Here is a 17,846-nt window from a genome sequence, read left to right as displayed (position 1 = left end):
CCCACTTTGCCTTTTCCTCTTTCTCTCTCTTTTTGGTTCTCTCTTCTCCCTTTCCCCTCCTTCCTATTCTGCTGGATTTGGACCGTTGGGATGTGCAGGGATCAAAAAAAAAGGGTCAAACTTACATGGTATATCACAAGCACAACCCGGATACCTGTTCTCGTACCACGTACCGCCCACACCGGCATTCTTGTCGTAGATGGTCAAGTCTACATTGCGCAAGCGCTCTGGAATGCGTATGCCGTGATAGATGCCAGAGTATCCTGCACCCACGACAATAACTTTCAGGGGTCGTAGGTTCTCGATGGGGACGTCGTGGAGAGCGAAGCCAGCAGAGGAGGAAGGGGAGGCAAAAGTGGTGGCATTGGTGGGTGAGTCTACCCTTTTTGTGGCTGTGGAAGGGATGGCCTTGTCGAGAACGGCGTCTAGGTCTTTTTCGAGGGGATGGTGGTCTTGTTCTGGGAGGTTGGGTATGGCGGACATGGTTGCCGTAGGAGAGTCAGTGGCGCCACTAGAGCATTTACACACTCTTCTCTCAGAAGCGAGGAAAGAGGTGGGATGGCAGAGTAGAAAGATGGATAGCCGATTGAGAAGAGGGATGACACGAGAAGGAAGAAAATCGAGATGCAGGAAACAGCAAAAACCTACAAAAAGCCGGCGAGACCACGGTCGTTGATCCCACCTTATATACTCTCTACGTACGGAAACAGAGACAGGTACCACATGTGGAGCCCATCATCGTCCATGTAGCAGCCGCAGTCCAAATTCCGCACTCCTCGGTCCCCTCATCAGGAAGTGGAGTCAACCCATCGCAAAAGTGGATCCCTAGAGGCGTCAATGACCTTAACTGCCGTGGGGTTTCGCTCACATCTCCCAGCAGGCAAAAGGAAACAAGCACAAGACATAGGAGATCGCACATTTGACAGAAACAACAAGGTTACGGGACTCCATAGAAAAGTGGATCCCTCGACTCGGAAAACGTGCGGGGTGCACAAAAAGTGGGGCAAGCCATTGTATGGGGATGGGTCTTGCGGCGTGTGGAGACTTGCGGAAAATCGGATCTTTCGAAGGGAGACGGGGACGACATGGCAGATGTTTCCGGCATAAGAAGCAAGTGGAGTACGGTTAAATAGTGTCACGAGGGATATTGGCTGCTAAGAAGTAAGGCTTGTGAGACGGGAATCTGAGATGCAGTCTAGCGAGTGGAAGCCTGGATGACCATCGCTGTGAAGCCGACTCGCCTGGGTGATATTCCTAGAATACGGAAACAATTATGTCGGAGAGAGGAGAAAGTCAGCGGGTCACTGGCTCTGCTGGGCCGCCGTCTCAAGTGCTTTTGACCTTTGATGCTGCAATCTCCTTTGCTGATGCTGCCACACTCTCTGCAGCCTCTCTTGCCTTCTCAGGCTGAGGATGAACCCAGTTCTCAGGCTTCCTTCCATACATCTGGAACATGGGCGTGAACGATCCTGAAGAACGATTAGTTTGACCGGACTTCACCCAGATTCAACACTGTCAATTCAGAACAGGTCAAAAAACTTACCGTATTTACCACCATCTCTGAGACCCCAAACCGCTTGTGCCTGTGTGTTGAGCGCTTCCAAGGTAGAATCCCCGTCGATCTTGCTGTACAAGCCGACCTTGATCTTGAACCACACCCATGCTTTCCAAGCTCTCCACACTGCAGGCTTGAGACAGAATACCAGCATCCGATCACTCCAATTCGAGGCTTTGGAGACATCACCGTCCAAAGGGGCCCACCAAGGACGGCTTTGCAGACCCTTGAGTGCATGATCTTCCATATGCAGAACATCGAGACCGACGAACTCGAACTCGGAAATAGCTTCCTTGACGGTCTTCATATTGGCGATGCCGTCCCCGCGTTCGATTCTGCGGCGTACGTCCAGGTGTTCTGGGTTCTTGGGGTCGAACTTGTCAGTCATGCACCATTCGCCTACGCTCATGACACCGCCGGGTTTGAGCACGCGACACATCTCGACGTAGACGTCACGTAGTTCTGGGGCATGAACGGTCGCTTCTTGAGAATAGACAAAGTCGAAAGTGTTGTCAGGGAAGGGCATTTTCTGGAACCACATGTATTAGTTGTGTATGGTTGAACACAACAAGAGGATATCTTTTACACAGAAGTCTGCCCAGACAAATTCAACTTTGTCAGAGACACCTTCCTTTTCAGCGTGCAGGTTTGCACGATAGACCTGATACTCGGTGATTGTGACGCCCGTGATGTGGACCTAGGAGGGTCAGATGATTCAAGCACCCATACCAAGATGTGGCACTCACATCGGCCCACCTTGCATACTCACGAGCTGGCTCACCGACGCCACAACCAGCGTCTAAGCCTCGCATACCAGGCTTAACACCCATGATCATGAATTGGTAATGGTCATGAGCAGACAAGGCCTCTCGAAGCGACTGTTTGTCATCCAAAAACGGAGCAAAGTGGAACTTTGGGTTCCATGCGAGCTCGAGGTTCAGCGTGGCCAACTCGTAGTAGCTGTGCGTGTATTAGCTTCCAAGGCTACCTTGAAGAATGTACTGCAAAGCTCACTCATGAGCAATCTGGGCGTAATTTTGCTTTCTCTTTTCACGTTCTGCCTCGAGCACTTGGATGTTTAGCGGCAGCTTGTCGTTATTCTCTTCCGCACTGTAGTGACTGCGCACCGCATCGCCCCAAGAGTCATCATCCCGAGTTTTTGGTAGATGGGTTGTTAAGGATTTAGGGAGATAAGTGTTGATAACTGGTGTCTGAGCATCTTGAGGTGCCATATCCGCGACAGATTGTGGATTAGAAGTTCGAGCAAATAATGAGGGTGGTGCAAGACACTCGAACAGAACATGCTCTTATCGAGGGAATATATCGATGATGGCCAAGCATGATTCTCAGGAATGCATGTGAAACCCTGTTTAGAAGCCTTCGTATTGTTTGTATGGAGACAGGGATACAGAGACAATGGCTTCACGACATGCTGTTGGCGACAGCTGAAGAAGGATCAAAACACCTACCTTTGTGGGTCTCGATACTCTGATACTCAGTTTTCATCTCATTGGGATGATTACTATGATCCACTCTGGCTCTAGCTTATGATGGAGTTGACAAAGTCGGATTCATGATGGAAACGGTTGCATCGACAGGTGAGCAAACGCTATGGAAACTGCATGCTGGCGATAAGGCGTTTCACATGCAGAAGATATGCCAAGATTTAGCGTCATAGCAGATGGGTCATGAGGGCTCGGGACCTTCGATACAGCAATGACCACCGAGTCCTTGACCGACACGTCTGAGAGGCTTCTCCGTTCTGCCTTTGATACGACAGGATGCCTAGTCAAGAACCTATGTTGACGCGCCGCCCGTCGTCACACAACGACGAGCGAGCGACCGAAGAAGATGCTCTGTTGACCGGACAGAGACCAAGCCGCCAGCCCTCTGCCTCTCGCTGGGCCAGATACCGAGAGATTGCCCTCTTCGCCTGGGGCCTCATAGCTACCGCCGCTGTCATCGTCCTGGCCGTTGTCTACCAGCACCAAACTTCAAAGACCACTCCCGAGAAGCATGGCGACCGACCCACAGGAAAGAGAAACCTCGTCTTCATGGTTAGCGACGGCATGGGTCCAACCTCGCTGGCCCTGACCCGCGGCTTCAACCAACACGTCAATGCCCTGCCCTGGGACCACACTCTGGGCTTGGATAAGCTCTTGATCGGAAACAGTCGCACGCGAAGCAGCAACAGTCTTGTCACCGACAGCGCTGCTGGAGCCACTGCCTTCAGCTGTGGCCACAAGTCCTACAACGGCGCTATCAGCGTCACCCCCGATCACTCTCCCTGCGGCAGTGTCATGGAGGCTGCAAAGAGAGCTGGCTACACCACTGGACTCGTCGTCACAACCCGCATCACCGATGCTACACCTGCCTGCTTCGTCTCGCACGTCAGAACTCGCATGATGGAGGACGAGATTGCGGAACAACTTATCGGCAACGGCCCTCTGGGTAGAAACGTCGATCTAGTCCTCGGTGGAGGAAGATGCCACTTCTTGCCCAACACTACTGCTGGAGGCTGCAGAGCCGACGGCAGGGATCTGATTCAAAAGGCGGACGAACACGATTGGAATTACGTTAGTTCTCGCGAGGACTTCGATAACCTGGGCACGTCAGTCAAGCTTCCGTTGCTTGGACTGTTCGCACCCACCGACATTCCTTTCGAGATCGATCGCCGACACGTTGACAGCGAGTACCCATCGCTCGAGGAGATGACCAAGACCGCTCTCCGTGCTCTCAAGGATGCTACCAAGGACAGCGATCAAGGCTTCTTCGTCATGATTGAGGGCAGCAGAATCGACCATGCTGGTCACAACAACGATCCTGCTGCTCAAGTCCATGAGGTGCTTGCCTACGACAGAGCCATGCAGGCTGTCATCGAATTCCTTGAAGAGGACGATACTGAAGGTCTTATGGTCGCGACTAGTGACCACGAGACTGGCGGCTTGGCTACTGCTAGACGTATGTCTCTTCCTGCCTCTTCAGATTGTGAATCTCGCTAACACGACTCTAGAACTGAACGTCAACTACCCTGAGTATCTCTGGTATCCTGGTGTCCTCGCCAACGCAACCCACAGTGCCGAGCACACTGCCCGTCTATACTTCTCTCACCTCTCAACCTCCAAGTCCTCTGACGCCGACCTTGGCAAGTATCTCACTAAGCTCATCGACGACAACCTGGGCATCAAGAACATCACTCCTGAGGAGATCGATCACCTTATTGCACACCCTGTATTGAGCCCATGGACCATGTCGGAAATCATCAGCAAGCGCAGTCAGACTGGCTGGAGCACCCACGGTCACAGTGCCGTCGATGTAAACATTTACTCTTCCAACCGCCATGCATCAAAGAAGCTCCACGGCAATCACGAGAACACAGAAGTTGGCGAGTTCTTGCGTTGGTACTTGGATGTTGAGGACGAGGTCAAAGAAGTGACTAAGGAGTTGAAAGAAAAACTAGACATCTCTAGTGGTGAGAGTTGGCTTGGTGCTATTCCCTCTCAGGAGGAGTTGGCCAAGGTGGAAAGCCATTTGATGAGTCCTCAAAGAGGCTTTGACTAGACATATCTGAGTTGACAGAGATGGATCAAAGCGTTAGCATAGGGTTGGACATTGCATTGGTAGAGCATATACCCACATTTGTTGGAGGCAAGCATGTCGTCTCGTAAGATAGAGATATATTCATATGGTTGATTCAATTTGACCCGCCTCTTACCTTGTCAACTCTACAGCCAGCATGAAAGAGGGTCATTTCAACATACGTTCGGCTGCTATGTAGCTTGCATAGCAAGGTGATTCTAGTTCCACGGTGCATATCCCAGAAGGCTCTAGCACCTAGTTGTAGACCATCTAAAGGTGTATAGACCCTTTGGGTGTCATGTGCACCCTCTACGCAAGAGGCAGAACCTTCATCATCTCATGTAGTGCCTTTTTGTCTGAGTTCAGATGTCTTTAGGACACGCTCTGGTTACGCGTCATGAGCTTGCTTTGCAGAGTGAATACGGGCTATACCAGCCACGCACTGTAGCAACCACGGCAACTAGAACCGGTCTGAAGTGACGATTTCCAGAAAAGCAGCCAGCCAAAACAACCAATCTTTCTGGCGAAGTCTCGCACAGAATTTTTTATCAAAGCTGCTCACCAAAAAGGGTGTCCATATTTGAACGCTTACCCAGCAACGATCTCTCAAAAGCATTGAGGTAAGCAAACATATCTTCCTAGTCTTAGCAGAGGCTGTGGTTAAGCGCGACTGACCCAGTCCCGTGGCCTTATGTATGCGCACGATCTTACTGATGACTGATGATAGCAACATGGACATCTCCTCTGCCATGTGGCGCAGAAACAACAGACCTACCTGTCGTATGTGGCAGATGGGTCGCTGCCCCCTGAACAGCATCCAGTGCGAGTTCCGTCATGTCGATCCTTCTGGTTCGACTGCGCAGCCTATGTTGCAAGAAGCTTTTGTCCCTCAGCCTCGCACCCCAGATCGCAATGGCGACCACAACATACATAGAGAGAGACAGCTTATGCTTGCCGAAGGCTTTGCTGTTCAGTCGCCTGGTTCCCCTGATGACTCTGGCAGTCAAACGGTTCGCAGGAACAGGCAGCCATTGCAGGAGATTGTTCTTCCTGCTTCTCTGACCGAGGCTGTCAGTTTGGATGATGTCCATGAAGAGGTTGACCAGAGCACTTGGGGAAGTCCGAGAAGTAGTCCTCGGCGTTGGGCTACTGGAGAGATGCAGCCCAGGGCATTTGGTAAGTTGTCTTTGTTGACTGGATAACAGCCCAACAAGCGGAACATGCGCTAATACCGAGCAGGTCTCCAGGCATTCGCAAGTGTTGCAACACAGAACGACCCTTCTGATGGTTCAAGAGCTGAGGCCGGAGCTTATGATGGTATGTCGCAAGCTTGATTCATTCTTACTGGAAGACGTCCTTTGACTCACCCTTGCTTGTAGGACCGGAAGACGTTGTCACTATCTGGGAAGACCAAGACGGATTCCATGAAGGCTCCATTGGCAGTGCTCCCATGAGCGAGAGTGACAGCGAAGATGGTATGTTCGCGGCGCCCACCTTTGTTAACCCACACTCTTACTGACCTATTCACCCGCAGAGATCTCAAGGCTAGCTGGACTCAACGATGAAGACTCCGACGAAGAGGGTCAAGGCAAAGAGAACGAGCTTCCAGTCGTGATGGCGCCGAGAGTGGTGATGACCACTGAAGGAGAGGGCCAGCGCTCGAGGTTCGAACGCTTCGAACGCACGGACTTCAACGCACGCGAAACTCCATCACCACCACGCTCTTTCATCTCTGCATCCACCGAACCACCATCGCGCAACATGAGCCATTCGAGAGAAATGTCTCAGAACGGTGGTACTCCTAACGAGAATGGTGTCGGACCCCACCCTTCCTTCATCCAGGTCGCCAATCCATACATCTTCCAGCAACAATTGCAGAGTGCTTTAGATGCTCTTGGCGCAACTGAACACAAGGAAGACAGCATTCGTCTTCAAGGCGTGCATTACATCGACAGCGTGAGAAAGGCTCTCCTACTGTAAGTCTCTTTACACCTTATTTGCCACGATCTCTAAATTGTCTTCTTTCCAGACCTGTTCGCACCTTCAACACTGCTGTCGTCTACTATCACAAATTCCGCCTGGTCCATGCCGACAACGAATACATGTGGGCTGTACGTGACAAGCCGTCTATGAAGCCCCGAGTCCTCTTTGCTGATATTCGATAGGATGCTGCCGCTGCTGCGCTCTTTTGTGCTTGCAAGATCGAGGACACTCTCAAGAAGTCGCGCGAGGTTCTTTGCGCCGCCTGGAACCTAAAGCTGTCCTCATCAGAGCACTTGAGTCCTGATGATCCTGTGAGTTTCTTTCCGATCAGTCTTTCGGATTCTGATGCTAATGATTCTCAGATGTTCGAACAGCCATCCAAGACTGTGGTCGGCATCGAGCGTCTCATGCTTGAATCAGCAGGCTTTGACTTCAGAACCAGACACCCCCAAGAACTCATCATCAAGCTTCTGAAGCAGCGTGGACTTCCCAAGGAAACCATGGGTAGAACTGCCTATAACATGTCGATCGACCTTTATCGCACTTTTGCACCCCTCAAGCAGACCTCGCAGACCATGGCAATTTCTTGCATTGAATTGAGCGCACGTCTCTTGAATCTGACTACAGACTTCAACATGGACTCGATCGTTGGTCCTGGAGGCATCAGCCTCGAGGAATGGTCAACCACCCGCGGCCAAATCATGGAGACTCTACTGGATCTGCTCGACCTCTTCACCCACCACCGCCACGCTACAATCGTCGGCCCCCAATTCTCCATTGACAACTATATCGCCATCCGCATCACTCTGAACAAGGAGGCCACCGCTCTTAACCTGCCTCGCTACACTGAGATGGTTGACGCTCCCAAGTCGGCCAACGGCGCAGCCAACGGCGCCAACAAGCACTCGTCCGATTCCCCTCCTGCAATGGGCCCGACCTCTGCCACGGGCGCGCGCAGCAGAGTCGGAGAGCGTGGCAAAGACGGCACCGTCCGTTTCATGCTCTCCGCCGAGCGCGCTCGTGCTGAGAAGGAGGTCGTGGCAAAGTACTTTGCCGCCGACGAGTACGAGACCTACGAGGAGGAGGTCGATGTTCCTCTTGGCCAGTAGGCTCCTCTGCTCGTCGGTCGGCTTTGTGTTTTTCCTTTGATGTACAGCATCGGGTGGTTGCATAGCGGAGGCGTTTGGGAAGGGGTTGGTGGGTCGTTTTCGTTGATAGGGGGGCCCGGTCGTCAAAAAAGATACCCTCTCGGCCGGTCGCCGGTCTTTTGTTAGATAGTAGTCACAATGCACAAAGCAGTCCGTTTGAAGTATTATGTCTCCCTATCTGACTAGGTCGTGTCTATACCCACGTGAATGCATGATAATCTCTAGAAATGAAGTCGCGCCCATGAAACGTCTTCATCTCGATCACTGTCTTGATCTATCTCAAACCTGCATCAGCAATCACCACAGACCATAGAAATGCAAAGTGGTCTTTGATCCGAACTCGTGCCCACTGAGAGCCCCCAGATAGAGATATCTTTCTGGACACCATTCCAACTCTTGGAATCATTTTGCATTTCTATAGCGGCATACAAACCAGGCTTGATCACACGAGAGAGCAAAAACGCCGACAGAAGTCACTCGTTCTGCATCCGAGTATGCGGCAACTTGGGTGGATGTGTGAGTGTTCCAGACAAAAGAACAAAAAGTGAAGCTCTCCATCAGGGAATCGAACCCTGGTCTCCCGCGCTTGACGAGAAGTTACTCTTGACAAGCGGAAATCATGACCACTAGACCAATGAAGATGAGCCAGCTGTGCTGGGATTGGTGTCACATGATGAGAGGCTTTTTATCTTTAGAAAATATATAGTTTCCAAAAAAGGCTCATATCAAGCTGTTTTTTGCTAACCACGAAGCCTAATACCGATATCGCCGCGCGGATAGCTCCAAAGAATCTAGGCCGGCGGACACCGCCGACACTCCACAGAAGACATGACTGTCAGATACTCGAATGATTACTTGAGAGACCAGACCAAAGCATCGACAAGCGTTGCTCGGAGTCGCGAACTGCCGTATCTTTGTGGCACAGGATGCACGGCTGGGGTTGTTCGGCCACAGGGTGTTTTTCGATGGGTCGCGAGGTTCAGGGACCGTTTCTGTGCCCCGCGTTGTTTGCGATACGCAGAAAGATGGACGGCGGCGGCGGCCACTGATAAGACACAGAAGGGTAATCCCATATACTCTCAAATGCCTTCCTGTCTGATTGCTCGATACCTTTCCGCTTTATGGATGCTTGTGAAGCTAGACCTCTAGGATCTTTTCTCTGTTCGCCACACGTTCTCCGTCCCTCCTCTACACCTGCTGGTCTATATATGAAATAAGCCTGGGACCAAGCTATCATTGTACAACATGGCACCTGGATTAGTCGACCCTGAGCCTGCCGTCTCGCAGTCGGCAGTGCGTACACTCTCGTCAATCACCGAGGAGTACGACGACACACTGAGATTCTACCTGAACGGCACAAAGGTGGTACTCGACACAGCGGACCCTGAAGTCACATTGCTCGAGTATATTCGTGGAATCGGCTTGACAGGGACGAAGCTCGGTTGCGCCGAGGGAGGCTGCGGTGCCTGCACAGTTGTCGTGTCACAGTTCAACCCGACGACAAAGAAGATATACCATGCCTCGGTCAACGCATGTCTGGCTCCTCTGGTCAGTGTGGATGGCAAGCATGTCATCACTGTCGAGGGAATTGGCAGTGTCAAGAACCCACATCCCGTGCAAGAAAGAATAGCCAAAGGAAATGGTAGTCAGTGTGGTTTCTGCACGCCTGGCATAGTTATGGTACGAGTGCTCGTGTTCTTGCTCAGTCTAGAGATGCTAACACATCTTCATAGAGTCTTTATGCCCTGCTACGAAACACGCCCGAACCGACAGAACACGAAATCGAAGAAGGATGCGACGGTAATCTCTGTAGATGCACAGGATACAGACCCATCCTCGACGCCGCCCAGACCTTCAAGAAGTCATCCTCCAACGGCAGTGGCTGCTGCAAAGACGACGCGTCAGCTGTTTCTACCGAGGGAGGATGCTGCAAGACAAATGGAAACGCTACAAAGGTCACACCTCCGTCGAAAGGCTGCGGAAGAGTGGGAGGATGCTGTCAGGACGGCAAAGAATTCGTTGATGATCAACCCATCAAGCGATTTACGCCTCCTGGCTTCATCGAATACAATCCAGACACACAACTCATCTTCCCTCCAGCGTTGAAGAAACATGAGCTCAAGCCGCTGGCTTTTGGCAACAAGAAAAAGAAGTGGTTCAGACCAGTCACACTACAACAATTGCTCGAGATCAAGAGCGTTTATCCTTCAGCGAAGATCATCGGTGGTTCGTCAGAGACACAGATCGAGGTCAAGTTCAAGGGTATGCAGTACACCGCCTCGGTGTTTGTTGGTGACATTGCCGAGTTGCGCCAATACGAGTTTCACGACGACTACCTGGAGATTGGCGGCAACGTTGTCTTGACCGACCTCGAGCAGATTGCCCGCGACGCAATCGAGCGATATGGACCCACCAAGGGACAGCCCTTCATAGCAATCCTCAAGCAACTGAAGTACTTTGCCGGGCGTCAGATCAGAAACGTCGGTACACCAGCTGGAAATCTGGCTACTGCTTCACCTATCTCTGACTTGAATCCCGTATTCATGGCAACAAATGCTACCATTGTTGCCAAGTCGCTCGAACAGACTACCGAGATCCCCATGTCCGACTTCTTCAAAGCATACAGATTGACTGCACTGCCTCCGGATGCCATCATTGCAAGCATCAGAATTCCTGTCTTCAAGGAGAAGAACGAACACATGCGCGCATACAAGGTGTCGAAGAGAAAAGACGATGATATTGCTATTGTAAACGCTGCTCTTCGCGTGATCCTGAGCGACTCGAACGACGTCAAAGACTGCAGCCTGGTTTACGGCGGTATGGCCCCTGTCACCATCTCCGCCAAGGAGGCAGTGAAGGCTCTGACCGGCAAAAAGTTTACAGACCCAAAGACTCTGGAAGCAGTAATGAATGCATTGGAGAAGGACTTTGACTTGAGGTTCGGTGTACCCGGTGGTATGGCAACTTACCGCAAGTCTCTGGCTCTTGGCTTCTTCTACCGCTTCTACCACGAGATCTTGTCTGAGCTTCCCGTCACGGATGCAAACATTGATCACGATGCTCTTGGTGAAATTGAGCGTATCATCTCGTTCGGCAAAAAGGATCACAAGGCTGGAGAAGCCTATGAACAGAAGATTCTTGGCAAGGAGCAACCGCATGTGGCAGCTCTGAAGCAGAGTACTGGAGAAGCACAGTACACAGATGACATTCCCGTACAAAAGAATGAACTCTACGGATATATGGTCTTGTCGACCAAAGCACATGCCAAGATTACCGGCGTGGACTATGAGGCTGCTTTGGAGATTCCGGGTGTCATCGAATGGGTCGACCACAGAGATTTGCCCAACCCCGAAGCCAACTGGTGGGGTGCGCCAACTTGCGACGAGACCTTCTTTGCTGTTGACGAGGTCTTCTGCGCTGGCCAGCCGATCGGTATGGTTCTGGCTACCTCGTCCAAACTCGCCGAAGCTGGTGCTCGTGCAGTCAAGGTCGATTACGAGGAACTGCCAGCAATATTCACCATCGAGGAGGCTATTCTCAAGGAGAGTTACTTCAACCACTACAGATATATTCAGAACGGTGATGTCGTCAAGGCCTTTGCCGAAGCTGACCACGTCTTCACTGGTGTCGCTCGTATGGGTGGTCAGGAGCATTTCTACTTGGAGACCAACGCTTGTGTTGCTGTTCCCAAGCCCGAAGACGGCGAGATGGAAATTTTCAGCAGTACTCAGAACCCTTCCGAAACACAGACATATGTTGCTCAAGTGACCGGAGTCGCTGCGAACAAGGTTGTTTGCCGTGTGAAGCGTCTCGGTGGTGGGTTTGGTGGCAAGGAAACTCGCTCCATCCAGCTTGCGGGTATCGTTGCTACAGCTGCCAAGAAGGTCGGTCGTCCAGTTCGCTGTATGCTTAACCGCGATGAGGATATCTTGACTTCGGGTCAAAGACATCCTTTCCTTGCTCGCTGGAAGGTCGGAGTTAACAAAGATGGCAAGCTCCAAGCTTTGGACGCAGATGTGTTCAACAATGGTGGTTGGAGCCAGGATCTCAGTGGTGCAGTCGTCGATCGTGCACTCTCTCACATCGACAACGTTTACAAGATCCCCAATGTGTTCGTCCGTGGTCGCGTTGCCAAGACCAACACAGTGTCCAACACTGCTTTCCGTGGATTTGGTGGTCCTCAAGGCATGTTCATCACCGAGACATTCATGTCGGAAATCGCAGACAAACTCAACATGGATGTGGATGATCTTCGCGAGATCAACTTGTACCAGCCCGGCGACAAGACCCACTTCCTTCAAAAGCTCGAGGACTACTATGTGCCCTTGATGTACAAGCAAGTCAAGGAAGAATCCAACTACGTCGAGAGGAAGAAGGAGATTGTCGCCTACAACGAGAAGAGCAAGTACTTCAAGCGCGGTATCTCGATGATTCCTACCAAATTCGGTATCTCATTCACTGCCCTCTTCTTGAACCAGGCAGGTGCCTTGGTACACATTTACCACGATGGTTCCGTCCTCGTCGCACACGGAGGAACAGAAATGGGTCAAGGTCTCAACACGAAAATGATCTCCATCGCCGCCGAGGATCTCGGCGTGGCCATGGAAGATGTTTTCATCTCCGAGACTGCAACAAACACCGTCCCAAACACCTCTTCTACAGCTGCCTCAGCATCCTCAGATCTCAACGGCTATGCCATCCACAACGCCTGCGCACAACTAAACGAGCGCCTCGCCCCTTACCGAGAGAAACTCGGTCCCAAAGCTACAATGAAAGAGCTTGCTCACGCCGCCTACTTCGACCGCGTCAACCTTTCTGCTCAAGGCCACTACAAGACCCCAGATATCGGCTACGTCTGGGGGCCCAACACGGGTCAAATGTTCTTCTACTTCACACAGGGCGTTGCCTCCGCCGAAGTCGAAATCGACACGCTGACCGGCGAGTGGACATGTCGTCGCGCCGACATCAAAATGGACGTCGGACGCAGCATCAACCCGGCCATAGACTACGGACAAATCGAAGGCGCGTTCGTGCAGGGCATGGGTCTCTTCACCATGGAAGAATCACTCTGGCACCGCAGCAGCGGTCAACTCTTCACCCGTGGCCCGGGCAGCTACAAGATCCCTGGATTCAGAGACATCCCTCAGGAAATGAATGTGAGCTTGCTCAAAGATGTGAATTGGGAGAATTTGCGCACGATTCAGCGGTCCAGGGGTGTCGGTGAGCCGCCGCTGTTTATGGGCTCTGCAGTCTTCTTTGCCATCAGAGCTGCGTTGAAGGCGGCGAGGAAGCAGTGGGGTGAGGAGGAAGTGTTGGAGTTGCATTCGCCGGCGACGGTGGAGAGGATCAGATTGAGTTGTGCGGATCCGATTGTCAAGAGGAGTATGGTTGTGCCGCAGGAGGGCGAGAAGAGTTTCTTCATGAGCATTTAGGTATGAGGACTTCTGTTGGCTAGGATATGTGGCGTTGTTTGTTTCTTCAATGCATGGTATTATGAATGTTTTTGCAAACTTTCTGTCTCCAACTCTTCTATTCAGACATGCCTTGCATTGTCTGCTGTCTGTAAAATGCTTCCAAGATCATTCGTTCCTTCCAGGGTTGCTCTTTCCTTCCATCTTTATAGATTCCATTGATATCACCTAGCGTAAGAATCGAGGGGGAGCGAAGGATGGCAAAGATGAGCCACAAATAAGGAAGCAGAACATGAAGAGAGACATGAAGCAGAAATTGAAGAAGCTTTTAATCTGTATGAACATTAAACATAAGCGAAGGTGAATGGTATCTAGCGATCTAAATAGAGAATAAAAGAAGAAAGGAGAAAGATTCCATCTATCCAAACAACAACCGGACTCAATGACCGGCATGCGTGGCATTGCTGAAGCCCCATGTAAGTCTCTGTCCTCTCGTGGAAGGATACTTGTGGCTCTCTCCCTTGACCACATCTCTCTTAGAATTAGCCTTTGCAGCCGCGGCAGCAGCATCAGAGTACAATCCCGAAGTGTAACCATAAGCAATGCTAACAGAAGGATTGGCAATATCAAAGTAACCAGAAGTGTCAGTCTCACTCTGGTCAGAGAAGTACTGCACACACTGCCAGAAGCCCGCGCCTGCATCGCCAGCAAGTCCACCGTTGCCATTGCTGACAAAGTGCAAGTCAAAGGACAGATACTGGTTAGGGTCGTCGAAGCGGTAGAAGGCGTCTTCAGCGCATTGCTGCACCGCTTCATCGGGGGTAAGCACTTCGGTGAAGTTTGTGACTACCGGGGGGAAGTTGTCGGCGTAGTAGGCGTTTCCGGGGTTGTTGGGGTCTTCGGTGTAACCGCACCCTCTGTAGAAGCGTTCGTAAGAAGTGTCACCTACCATGACGGTGGCTGAAGGGGTAGAGGTGGGTTGGAGAGAGCAGGTCGCTCTGAGATCGGTGGTTGTTGCTGCGGCAGTGTTGGATGCTGAGGAAGCTGCTGCGCTAGTGGGGGCAGCCGAGGCGATAGGAATGGGCTTGGTGTTTGAGACCACGGCAGACTCTTTGCTGGGCTGCGAGGCCGAAGTTGAGCTCGCTCCGACGGTCACAGTCTTCACGCTGGTCACTGTCCTGGTGGAAGTGACCTGAGCCCCGCTCGAAGCCTTAGCAGTCACTGTGGTTTGAGCAACAGTAACAGTCTTCTGAGGAGAATTGAATGTCTTGATGCTGGTCACGGTCTTGACAGGTACGCTGGCTGCCGCCGTAGAACCAGATGCCTTAGCGGTGATAGTAGTCTTCACAGTGACTGTCTTCTGAGGAGATGCAACTGCACTCATGGTTGTCGTTCTGAACACCGTGGTTGGCTTGGCGTTCTGGTTATTTGCTGTAACAGTTGTTTTGGCGATAGTCATAGTTGACTTTTGAACAACAGTTCTGGCAACAGTGACAGTCGAAGGCTTGAAAGTGACGGTAGTCTTGATGGTCGACGTGGGATTACCCTTTGCAGTTACTGTAGTCTTTGCGATGGTGACCTTCTGAGTTATGGTGATCTTTGCGGCAGTGACCTTTTGGGTTACAGTCGTTTTAGCAATCGTCTTTGTGGATTGAGCACCGTTTGCAGCGCCAGCGCCAGCATTTGAAGCCTTGGCAGTCACGGTCTGAACGATGGTGCGCTTCTCAGTGACTGTTGCAACGCGGGTTACAGGACTGATTGCAGTGACTGTCGAGTACTGAACAATAGTTCTGGTAACGGCCTTGAATGTCGAAATCGGTGTCCAGTCGGCGCCGACTCTTGCTGCAGGCTGGAATTGGCCATCAATGATGCACTGACAAACGTCGTACACTTGCTGCGCGGTCAGACCAGGAGACGGGCTTCGGTCGCGGGTGCTATATCATGTTAGCTTGGGCTAACTGTTCTATCACAAGATGCTTACTTTGAGATATAGAATTGACAGAAGGGAAGGCCATATTTGATGTCGTCGTTGAAGATTTCTAGGTGAGACACAACACAAGCTGCAGATGGAATGAGTAACTTGATGCTGACTGAGGCGTTCGAAAAAACGTACATGATCTCGATTCGAGACCTTCTTTCTCGGTTTTGGATAGGGGAGATGCAACAGCGAGTGACGACAGCATAGCGGCTGTGAATACAGAGAGGAACCTCATGATGTTCTCTTCAAGCTACCAGAGCTCAAGGTCGGATAAAAGAGTGTAGTTTGGAGACGTCGAGATAGGCAACCTAGCCTTTACTTCCTTGAACTGATCCCGAATTCGAGGAAACTGCGTATAGTAACTGGTCAAGTGAGATGGCAGCGAGGGGCTTTTCTATCAAACCGGCTCCTTCCTTGATCACCGTCCATCATGAGCAGGTTTGCTTGATAGCGCGACGTTTGGACTATAGCGATGTAATCAACGTGTGTACTCACTGTGTCATAGCAAGTGGGTTCCGGCAATCAATTGCCTTCAACGGTCACGAAGCGCTTCTATGCCGAGCAAGAATAGGGCACAAGGGCTTGCAACGTTGACGACTGGGAGGGCCCATTACTCAGAATGAGAAACAAGATCGGGAGACATTGTGCAACCGATGAGGTGGAAGCAGAGTCATGGACACTTTGTGGTCGCAACGGCTCTTTCTTTTATACAGGCGCTGCCCGCTTTGCCATATGGACTGACTCGCCGCGATGCGAGTCTCGGCTTCGTGTCGTGGTCGCGCCTGCGATCAGTAGATATTGCAAGTGACTACTCAGTAGTCAAAGCACAAACGAACGAGGCAACTGCTAGACGGCCATCGCCATGGAACTTACAGTATTGAGAACATGATCAAAGAGGCAAGCACGTTGCAAAGGACTTTCTCGGAGGTCGGTCTTGGATGGGGGTATATCCGCTATAGCCGGTACCCAGGCCCCCAACTCTCTGCAATCCACGCCTATCTTCGAATTCGATATACCTACTGAAGAACTCGATATAACATGGCAAAGAGAGCAGTCTGGCGTGGTGCAATATATCACGAACAGCACGTGTATGTCAACTCCTGGAACACTTGATACACCACTTACCTAGGAGTGATGTCTTTGTAATCGCCATTGATGTTCCGACGGGGTTATGTGGGAGTCTCATTACCGCAGCCCTGCATACCGGTCTCAATGCTCGTCCAACCTCTTCTCTCCAGCCTCCTTTTTGTTTCTCATAAACCTGGAGATAATCGGACCCGGACTTTGGTCTTTTTCCGTACTGGCCTGGACTCTTGGAGAGTGTCGTCTTCCAGAAGGATTCATCGTTCGAAGCCGTTTGTTTTTAATAGCTTCAGCGTTTACCAGCAATAACGGCCTGGGCTCTGCTCCTTCTGTCAACATATCAGCATCAGGTTTGCCACGGGCTCACTACGTATCTACAGTTCGGCTGTTCTACTGCTTCACTTCCTCGTGGCAGTGAATTGCGACCGATACGGCACGAACTATCACACCGATGTCTACTCGTGGCCCTTGTCATGATAGAGAGGGTGATTGCGATAGAACGCATGACTCAACTGCCCGCATGAACCCTAAGTGACTCTCCAAAAGAGCCCTTGTTGTGGTCCACAATTTAAGTTAAGCGTATACTTCTGTGGAAATGCATCACGACCGAATATGCTATTGGTAGGGTTATCTGCATGACTCGATGCCTGGCAGTTTGTGAAAAGAATTTCGATCTCTCTGCCATCTCTCCTCTTCGGTCTTTGAGTGTGATGGCAGTAATCTGCCGTTCCATGTTCTCCGAGGCTCTAGACTGAACGAAGCCACGATACGACCGGATCCGTTTGCTTACGAGGCGCTTACAGGAACCTCAAGAGACATGACATGTTCTCAGCCTTGTCAGATGTCTCGTCCTTCTGAGACAACAAGCTACGGCCTCGTAAGAACGCAACGGTTGACGTATATAAGCAGATACACCAAGTCGCGGCTCTCGTACGAAAGAACGTCTTTGCAAATTTGGCAATACTTGAATAAGTCGTTGAATACACTCAGCAACCCGATTTGTCTGCCCATATTCCCAGAGATGGATCGCAATGCCGTGATCCGTACCAGCCTTCTTTTGCTGCCCAGCCCATTTGACAACATTGTCTTGATCCTAAGCAAGGTCCCAT

The 17,846-nt window shown here is 51.3% G+C and overlaps 6 protein-coding genes across 6 annotated transcripts; 4 read left to right on the top strand and 2 right to left on the bottom strand.

Annotated features, from left to right (window-relative positions):
* Nucleotides 1-63: 63 nt before the first annotated feature.
* M436DRAFT_85293 (uncharacterized protein) lies at nucleotides 64-483 on the bottom strand (the record flags this gene model as incomplete). The annotated part of the gene is made up of 1 exon (XM_013568561.1): nucleotides 64-483. One exon carries the CDS (start codon nucleotides 481-483, stop codon nucleotides 64-66), a length of 420 nt encoding a protein of 139 aa, XP_013424015.1.
* An 843-nt stretch (nucleotides 484-1,326) lies between these two features.
* Nucleotides 1,327-2,787, bottom strand: M436DRAFT_55250 (S-adenosyl-L-methionine-dependent methyltransferase; the record flags this gene model as incomplete). Its single annotated transcript, XM_013568400.1, has 5 exons — nucleotides 1,327-1,469; nucleotides 1,544-2,084; nucleotides 2,142-2,252; nucleotides 2,302-2,515; nucleotides 2,570-2,787. The coding sequence occupies 5 exons, from the start codon at nucleotides 2,785-2,787 to the stop codon at nucleotides 1,327-1,329; spliced, it is 1,227 nt and encodes a 408-aa protein (XP_013423854.1).
* Nucleotides 2,788-3,336: 549 nt separating this feature from the next.
* Nucleotides 3,337-5,116, top strand: M436DRAFT_67078 (alkaline phosphatase-like protein; the record flags this gene model as incomplete). The annotated part of the gene is made up of 2 exons (XM_013568504.1): nucleotides 3,337-4,516; nucleotides 4,569-5,116. The coding sequence occupies 2 exons, from the start codon at nucleotides 3,337-3,339 to the stop codon at nucleotides 5,114-5,116; spliced, it is 1,728 nt and encodes a 575-aa protein (XP_013423958.1).
* A 767-nt stretch (nucleotides 5,117-5,883) lies between these two features.
* Nucleotides 5,884-6,336, top strand: M436DRAFT_55297 (uncharacterized protein; the record flags this gene model as incomplete). The annotated part of the gene is made up of 1 exon (XM_013568414.1): nucleotides 5,884-6,336. One exon carries the CDS (start codon nucleotides 5,884-5,886, stop codon nucleotides 6,334-6,336), a length of 453 nt encoding a protein of 150 aa, XP_013423868.1.
* A 559-nt stretch (nucleotides 6,337-6,895) lies between these two features.
* On the top strand, nucleotides 6,896-8,226 carry M436DRAFT_55461 (cyclin-like protein; the record flags this gene model as incomplete). Its single annotated transcript, XM_013568450.1, has 4 exons — nucleotides 6,896-7,110; nucleotides 7,164-7,245; nucleotides 7,300-7,428; nucleotides 7,480-8,226. The coding sequence occupies 4 exons, from the start codon at nucleotides 6,896-6,898 to the stop codon at nucleotides 8,224-8,226; spliced, it is 1,173 nt and encodes a 390-aa protein (XP_013423904.1).
* A 1,284-nt stretch (nucleotides 8,227-9,510) lies between these two features.
* Nucleotides 9,511-13,697, top strand: M436DRAFT_85289 (xanthine dehydrogenase; the record flags this gene model as incomplete). Its single annotated transcript, XM_013568560.1, has 2 exons — nucleotides 9,511-9,945; nucleotides 9,999-13,697. 2 exons carry the CDS (start codon nucleotides 9,511-9,513, stop codon nucleotides 13,695-13,697), a joined length of 4,134 nt encoding a protein of 1,377 aa, XP_013424014.1.
* Between the last annotated feature and the right edge of the window lie 4,149 nt (nucleotides 13,698-17,846).

Source organism: Aureobasidium namibiae, assembly GCF_000721765.1.
Source record: "Aureobasidium namibiae CBS 147.97 unplaced genomic scaffold scaffold_19, whole genome shotgun sequence".
In the NCBI taxonomy this organism is placed as follows: Eukaryota; Fungi; Ascomycota; class Dothideomycetes; order Dothideales; family Saccotheciaceae; genus Aureobasidium; species Aureobasidium namibiae.
This window is presented reverse-complemented; position numbering and strand designations above follow the sequence as displayed.